Source organism: Corvus brachyrhynchos, unplaced genomic scaffold (genome assembly GCF_000691975.1).
Source record: "Corvus brachyrhynchos isolate BGI_N302 unplaced genomic scaffold, ASM69197v1 scaffold255, whole genome shotgun sequence".
Classification (NCBI taxonomy): Eukaryota; Metazoa; Chordata; class Aves; order Passeriformes; family Corvidae; genus Corvus; species Corvus brachyrhynchos.
In genome coordinates, this window is record NW_008238358.1 from 5,947,207 (window position 1) to 5,955,875 (window position 8,669).

An 8,669-nucleotide genomic window follows, 5' to 3' on the forward strand; every position below is an offset into this window, starting at 1 on the left:
AGCACTCTGTATTTTGACCATCACAAGTGAGTCACCAGGTACCAAACAATTCAATCCAAGCAGCATGAATATCAGAGCAAGCCTGGCTCAGAAACACAGGGCCAGAGACAATAAGATGTCCAAGTCCCACTGCTCCCCCATGTATGACGGGAACAACCAAGTCCTTTATGTCACAGCATAAGTTCACCTGAAAGTGGTAAAATAGAAGTACAGCTCTAACAGGCTTTTTAAAAACAGTTCAGAGATGAAAATATTCTAAATCTGAAAATCTTTATTTTCAAAATGAAAAATTTTTTACAGAACAGCACAGATCTGAGTAAATCTAAATACAGCAGTCTCTGTAATATAACACAAGGGTCTGCTTTTAGCACAGTACTTTCACACTCTAGCAATCAGAAGGCAAGCCAAGCAATTAGGAGGAAAAAAAAACCAACCACTTTTATCTGTCAGAACATGTATTTCTAAAATGAGTTCCTTCTTCACAAAATGTACCTAGAGGGAAGAGCACTCTCCACACCTCAGATTGCACAGCTATTCACACTATAAAAACAGATGAAGAAAGGACAGGAGATTTTCTATAGGAGAGATGATTTATGAAACAGAACTGCAAGTCTGAGACATAAATATCTGTTGTTTCTAAATTCCTCTCTCCTCCCCTCCCACACACACTGATGCAATTCCCAGAAAGGTATGAACTGCGGATCATTTTGTGTACACACAGTGCAAATACGGCGCAAACAGAGAAGTGTAATCCCATGTTGATTTTTCTACTACTAAACTGTACATTATTTATAACATTACCTTCTAAACCTTATACAAAGCTTACACAGTAGTTTCCATAACCAAACTAAGCACATTTACAAACTTTGTGGTTCTCTGGATGCAATTTTCATGGCACCTTCTTTTCTACAACACTGAGTACAGGAGACCCCATGCACTCAGCATATCAGAATTCTTCAGCTCCATTTCTGCTGTACTTACATTTCACAAATGTCATGTGAAAGAACCTTCAACAATCACACAGAGCCAGATACAGAAACATGCACTGCCCCTTTTCCTGATAACCAAATGAAACAAGTTACCACCTTTCATCCACTTGAAGCTGGCCAACAGCCACATGAACTGCCACCCCTCTGCTTCACCAAGCCCTGGTCTGGAGGTATCCCTCTTCCCCAGGACCACTGCTGACTCTGCAAAGCAGTTCTGCAGCTGCAGCAAGAACAGGGAGAAGAGAGTCCACGAACACAGTCATTTAACACACGAAGCATTCTGTTTCAGACAGTGGTCACTACACAATGTATACCAGTATGTTCACATCACATCACCAGTAGGCAATGCTAGTGCTGTGGAAGCTTTCAGCAGTGGCCTTATCTCAGCAAAAACACAAAGTGCCACGTCAAATGGCTTCTGCTGCATTTTTTAATTCAGAGAGTCTCCCTTCAAATGGCCAGGATGAACTTTTAGTACTCTATAAAACCAAATATTAGTGCTTGAAGACTGCTCAGCTGCAACTTACAGGGCTTCCTTTTTGAACTTAAGAACATGCTGCTGTTTCAGAGAATTCTACAATTCCATTTGATCATTAAGTGTCTGTATTGCAGAACTTGGCTGCTTGGTTTTGTGGAGAAAACCACCCCAAGTTTTCAGAATATCTCTATCTTTTTGTAAACAATTTTGGAGCATAAGTATACCTGCAGCAGAGATCGCTGCATGAGTGAAACGAATGGCTTAAAGCCCCATCTCCCTTCAGGAAGAAAAAAACAAGTTACTATCATGAAAACAAGGACTGATGCTATCTGATTTGCAAAGTTGTTTAAAAAGAAAACAATGGCCTCTGGGCAAAGACCTTCATTGAACAGCTTTCCCAACTATGGTTTATACTGAAAAAAATGAAAGGTTTTTATCCTTTTTTACCCAAAAGGAGAGGGAAGCAGGGAAGGCACTTTGTAATCTCATTTGATTAAACAATTCACTGCAGGCAATAATATGACGTAGTTGAAAAGAGTATGTAATTTAAAGGCAGCCACAGCTTCAGTCTTCCATTCCAAGTTCTTGTTTCAGACTGAAAGACAAGTAAAAACATGAATCAGCTTGTAGCAAAACACTGAAAACTCTTTTAGATCAATTAGTGGAAGCCCTAACAATACACACTGAGGTTAAGAGCTAAAAGGCAGAGTGGATGTATCATTTGTTTCAGGTGAGAACCAGTGTATCAGAATAATCATAGGGCAAAATCTCGGATTCTGGAGGCAACACAGACTAATCTTGAGATTTACCTGACGAACTAGGATGTGGACATCTCTGCCCTCCCACTTTTGAGATGCTTATCCCACTGAATGCAACCACGTCACTGACACAACGGCACACTCACCTTTTTAAGTAGGCATGGACATTGTCAAAGCCGTGGTACTTGGCCAGGTAGACCAGGACACCCGTGGCACATCGGCCATCTCGCTGTCTGCAGAAACTACAGTTGCAGATCCCACGACATGGTGGGCACCTCCATGTCTACACAAAGAGAGACAACAACAAGCCCTTTCAGCTGAGACGCTATGCCAGATGCAACTCACACCCACAACTTGGAAGAGTGCCCTGCTCCACAGTGAGTTCTGCAGTGAACATCAGCACTGCATAAAGTTGTCTAAACCAGTGCAAGACTACAAACTCCTGAGTCTGTAGGTGATTAAACTCTCTGTTGCCTGCCTTGCACGTAACCACAGGAAGCATTCCACTCTGTTTAACTCCTACATCACAGCCCACAACAGCAGCACTTTGTCCACAATACAGTTTCTTTCCATAGGGCATTAAGCACTAATGCAAGGCGAAAGAGAACACTGTTCTGATACTCAAACACAAGAATATTTCGGCTGCTGCTCTGTTCTCATACTTTACTCCTGCAAATAACACTACCGAAGTAGTAAATACAACAAGTCCTACGCAACACAGCTCTGTGATTCAGGGTGAATCACGCCAGGACTGCATGATGTACTACAGCACTGTAAGCAGTTCTGTTAAAACTGCTGTCAGTGACCAACACCTCTGGCTGTGCAAGTCAAGCACAATAAACCACCCCTGAGCATGTCTTACCGGGTCCAGCAGTGCTGCTCTGACATCCTCCCCGTATCTGTTGCGGAGGCACGGCCCACAGAACTGGCCCCGCACTCCTACGCAATCAGGGTTACGACAATTTGTCTTGGTGTCTATGGTTTTTTGGCGACACTGATGGCAGGTGGATCCCTAGAACACAGGAAAAAGAAACAAGACATTTAAGATGGCATTTTAGTTAGGGGAATAAGGCATTGAAGAAAATCTCTTTGGGAGCTAGCAGTGCTTATCCTGAAACAGAAAGCCACCTTGCAAAGTTTGAACCAAGACTGTTTTAACACTGCATCTTCAGTGTCTGGTAATCATTCTCCCTGGCTGGTATCACTTAGGTATTAGCTGTTGCAGAGTGACAGCAAGCTAATTGGCTTGGTAAAGGCCATTCTACAAATTCAGGCAAAAATAAGAAGGGGCATTTCAAGACCTCACACCTATTTCTGCCAAAAATCACATCTTTTCTCTCAGTGAGAGGGAGTGTGCTCTCTTTGATGCAAACAAACACAGTGTAACAAAAAAATGACTTCACAAAGTACACATTTCACAAAGTTGGAATATACTTACCATGGCCCTGTTATATACTTTTTCTCTTGCAGATACACAGATATTATCCAGCTCTTCCGCTGTTATGTCCTCAACTGGGCGCACAACGTGTGGAAAAGCCACGGCACCACGGTGACCCCTCCTGGGAGTACGGGCTTCATGCTGAATAGCAAGACACAATACTTTAAGTATTAGTTTCAGAAAAAACTATACAAAGGCAAGGACCTTCACAGCAATGCTGAAGTCTCAAACACCCATCATATATTTAAGCAAAATATAACAGAACTTTGTACAGACATATGATATGCATGCAGCTTTAGCACCCTCACTTGATCTGTCACCTTCGGGGTGCAGCGATGCTACTGATCTTGCTTCACTCCTTCTGGAGTGAAAGAGGAAATGGTTTTCTAAGGACAAGGAAGGGGAAGTGCAGAACACGTACAAAATGCCCCCCCCTTTTTTTTTTTTCCACTTCTTCCAAGGCCATGGCATACTGATAAACCTCATCAACTCTATGAATTGCTGTTCTCTTGAAAGAGTACAAAACCACCCTCAAAACTCACAACAGGAGAACCAGACCTTCATCATACCTCCAGGTATTCGTCAGACATCTTTCTTCTTCTCACTAAGATGTACCGGTCATCTTCTTCCTCTTCTGGTACAAGAGTAGGAGGACCTTCAATCAAGGACCTGGACCTTGTGTGAGGCCGAGAACTTCGGTCTGGGTTCCTCCTCAAGGCACATTTGGGCAAGGAACGCCTTGGAAGTCGCTTTGGTCCCTGCTGAAGTTTAAAAGCCCCTAATGAAACAGGTGAAAATACAGATAGCTCCTGTCCCTACTGAATTCCTCCTCTAAAGATGCCTTCCTCCCAGCTTTTCCAAAGACGTATCTATCCCTGTCCCAATCAGAAAACACAAGGTTAAGAAGATCCTAAGCAAATTCATCTTAAACATTCTGCTAGTCTCAGAGGAATAGTCAAAAGCAGCAGAACCTGTGTCTATGAGGAGTTGCAATTTTTAGTGTTGTTCTCATCTTCACCCAGCTTACAAATAGATCAGCAGTGAAATTCATTACACTGCTGATTCACAACCTTCTTTAAAGTTAGGCTAAATGCCAGGTGTTTTTCAAGGCTCCAAGTTCACAGAATATTCAGGTCTGAGCTTCAAAGTCTGAGCTGCCCCCCCTTATCTCCAGCCTTTGTATAACCGCATATTTACACAGCACCTTGTTTAGTTTTATTGGCCTGTGGAGACACTTAACCTTTCTAAATTAATCTGTTCTGCTTTATACTGTGACAAATCAAAAGAGAATTACATAATGAGGACACCTGTTTTAGAAAGCAATAAAATTCTAACTGGACTTTGATTTGCATGGTTTATTAAGTTTTTTCATTGAGAATCCTGCTTTGTAATGTCAGAATTTGACTCTTAGAAATCTGAAGGCAGATACAGCAAGTTTATACTCACATGACTGACAGCTGGCAACGATTTTCTCCCACCAAAGATACCAGAAACATTTTGCAACTCAGCCATTAGTTTTGCAAGCTAACAAGAGAAAGAAAAATGAAGCAGAGCCTTAAAAGGGTATTTATGTGCTATTACAGACTACTAGGGCAATTGGCTAAAAGTACAATTACTTATAGGAAATGCAGTCACTCTTCAACTCTTTACATTTATGTCTTATTTATGTTTTAGTGACTGCAAGTAATTTGGAAATACTCAAACTTATTATGTTGTTAGGCTTGCAGCCTATGGATTTTCATATGCCAGTAAATGTAAAGTATCAGATTTATATTTTAGGAATGCAAATTTGTCTTAATGCATTCATGCAGTTCCCATTACAGTGAATTTAAACAGAGGTCCCCCAAGAGTCAAAAGGGAGGGGGGAAAAAGGGAGGGTCCCCAGGGAGACATTGAGTACTTGCCATTGCTTTGTTTTCCTTTATGTTTAAAGCTCTTTTTTCTAAAAACATAGCACCGTTTTCTTCAGTGTCAGAGTCTGAATCTGGAGCAGGCATCAGTGTTTCAGGAACAGGTTCCATCTCACCCTTCCTCCTCTCCGATCTTCGAGGTGGAAACCTCATGGCTACTTTCAGAGGAACAGGGCATTTCTGCCCTCTCTGATCTATCGCACTTTCAGCACTTGTATCATTCTCCTCTGAATCCGATTCCAATTTCTATTAACAAACCAGAATGGAAGCATGTAAATCCAGGAGAGCTGCTATGCAGGTAAATACAGTCAACAACATTTTGTCTGGGAGTGGTTTAAGAGGCTACCTGGCTGAAATCCAAACATCCAGTCCTAGTGTTCTAGTGCACTTTGGAGCGGGAGGGAAGGAGATGGGACACGGGGATAAAAACCTCTCAGGGAGACCTACATGGTCGTGCCAAACACACCAGAAAAGGGAGTGTAGGTCCAGTTGCAGCAGTGTCAGCTGTCACTTGCAGGTCTAATAGCAAAAATAGTTTGTGTGTGTGGTGTGAGAAAGAGAACTGCCTTTAAAGGGCTCAGTTTTGCTACATATAGCATTTGGCTGTAAAAAAAGACACCATGTAGTTCTCTGCACAAGGTCAAACCCAATTTTGTAAGCTGCCAAGAACAGCCATCTCATACTATCAATGATAAAAAATGGAAACTTCCTTCTAGAGCCAGCCAATGAAATAATTATGAATAAAATCCCAGTATTTTCCAATCTTTGAATTCTGATGTCTTGCTTACAGATTCTCCTAGAACCAATGGTTCAGTGAGGACATAAATTATTTAGTTAAAAGCTCATTTTGCAATGGGCTTTGATTTTTCTTTTTAGACACAATAAGACAGTCTGATTTTGATCAGCAGTAACAGTGGGCATCAAATGGCCGTTTTTATTTACACAGGGTTTTTATTAACCAGGTATGTGATTTTGGTTGCACTTTATGTGCAGTTATTGATTCTTTTTTCTACTTATCTATTCCAGCTTTGTCTCCTACTTATTCTCTTTAGTATTGTTTTAACTCAGACGTGTCTTCTTCCAATTAGACATTTTTCTTTTCTAGTCATTCCTCAACATGTCCTGAAGTTATGACAAACCTGTTTTTGCCAAACGTGGTACTACTTCAATTTCTCTTCTGAATATCGACCACTGACCTTTTTAAGCAATAAAACTGACCTTGCACTGATGTCAAGGAAAAGCAGGAAGGCAGATTTCAGCACCTATCACTATTTCTCTAATGCTGAAAGACATGCATTCCCTGTTACACCGCCAGAGTGGAGGTCTGACTGTGTGTCAAGACACACAAATTTTTCTGAGGTTTGCTGGAGTCCATGGGCTAGCCTAACATTTCGTATTGAGGAAACCAGAAACGTTAGGGTCCAACAGAGTAACATCCAGCAAGACAGTTTTAAGAGATATATTTCAAAATACATGAGGCAGATTTTAAAAGCTCAGAATCTTGAGTGCTTTTCATGGAGACAAAAAGAAAATTAAACTTTGGCTACTCAGACTGTTTACTAAATGAAATGATGCTTCTTTCTGAAACACTGAACTTTCAAGCTGAAGCTGGCATTGTTTTCCAACGAAGAATGTGTAAGAATTCAAATATAAAATAGCGAACTAAAATCAACTGTCTTACCAATGCATCTTGAACTTCATTTTCTGAAAAGCCACAGAAAGATTCATCATCAGAGGCTTCATGAAAAATTTTTGCCAGTTCTTCTTTAATATCCGACCTAAATTTGCATTTCTAAAAAAAATAAAATATCCTTTAACTGAAGTTGCACAGAAAATTATTAGCATTTACAAGTGCAGTACAAGCTAGCTTTTTAATAAAGAAAAGGAAGACTTAAGGCATTTCACAAGGGGTTTCAGAACCACAGCTACAAATTACCAGGCACACTAGGTTAGGTGACATTTCAAAGGCTAGAATTGATAGCTAATCTGTTCCCAACAATTACCACCTAGAAGCACAAGTAAAGAGTGAAATGAAATTACAGCATACCACAAAGGTTTATAACTACTATACAAAAACATAAGCAGAGCAAGTAGTTTTAATTGTGCACAAAACATTTACCAGCTTTATAAAGTTTACATTTTTGTTACCTTTACTAGTACTGCACATATGGAATTATTTGTTCTTGTACTGTACTTACTGTGCTTGCAAAATTATCAGAACCAAAACTGTCACAACTGTCATCAGAGGATGAGGATGTTTCCATGGGAATCAGTTTTGTATTTCGAAAGGCTGTGAAGTTTCTCCTTCCCGAACAACCTCGGCGCTACAAAAGGACAACAGCAACACCATTAAGAAGAGACCTACGGCAGCACAGTAGCTTTTAAAAATATCTTTTTATTGACGCTTAGGATCGAACATTTTAGGATGTTGAGCAATCTTGAATGCAAGTCAGAAAACAAACATCAGCTTTGAAATAAATCTCAGAGTTAGGAATGACAATAGTTTTTACTCTGGTAAAATTCTGATCATTGTTACAGATGAGTATCTTTCAGTATTTAAGAATACTTCTCGTATGCAAACAGACAAGTGGAAATAAGCACATAAATCATGTCATTTCCCAATCATAATAGCCAGTGATGGAAAAAAGTGCAAGTACACGAAAAGCACCTGGAAACCTACTTTGATTCATTTATTACTTTCAGTTTGAGGCAAACACTAAATACTCTGCAGCTCTTAAGAAAGGGCCAAAGAATCCTATCCACAGATTTGAAACAACTGTTCTAGACAAAGCAGTTTGCTGTTTTTTTCATTTCGCCACCGATTTGAAAGATTTTTTTTTTTATGGGCTTCAGGTTTTCCTTTCCCCGGAAATGTTTCTACTGGCAGTGACCCATTTTATCCCCCGAGGGTGGCATCGATGCGGGGGGGCAGTACCCACGCTGAGGTGCTGCCACGGTCGTGAGCGCTGGCCGCGGCCGGGCCAAACGCTGGATAGACAGGGCTTAAACAGCAGCTGCCCGGGCCAACCTGGAGCCCTCCGTCCTCTCCCCAGCACCGCTCTACTTGCGGGTTTTCGCTTCACAGTTTCGCCGAGC

At 41.0% G+C, this 8,669-nt stretch overlaps 1 protein-coding gene across 2 annotated transcripts in view; it reads right to left on the reverse strand.

Moving 5' to 3' along the window:
- Positions 1–251: 251 nt before the first annotated feature.
- Positions 252–8,669, reverse strand: part of CDCA7 (cell division cycle associated 7) — a 15,970-nt gene continuing 7,552 nt past the window's right edge. Inside the window, exons 2-10 of one of the 2 annotated variants that reach the window (XM_008634751.2) lie at positions 7,772–7,897; positions 7,255–7,365; positions 5,568–5,819; positions 5,110–5,187; positions 4,233–4,421; positions 3,664–3,804; positions 3,088–3,237; positions 2,372–2,508; positions 252–2,062 (exon numbers count right to left, since the gene is read on the reverse strand). In XM_008634751.2, the coding sequence (XP_008632973.1) occupies positions 2,032–2,062; positions 2,372–2,508; positions 3,088–3,237; positions 3,664–3,804; positions 4,233–4,421; positions 5,110–5,187; positions 5,568–5,819; positions 7,255–7,365; positions 7,772–7,837 (1,155 nt within the window). In that variant the 5' untranslated portion in view covers positions 7,838–7,897 and the 3' untranslated portion in view covers positions 252–2,031. Of the gene's footprint in view, positions 2,063–2,371; positions 2,509–3,087; positions 3,238–3,663; positions 3,805–4,232; positions 4,425–5,109; positions 5,188–5,567; positions 5,820–7,254; positions 7,366–7,771; positions 7,898–8,669 lie in introns of both variants that reach the window. The other variant, XM_017735611.1, reaches the window with a different exon arrangement.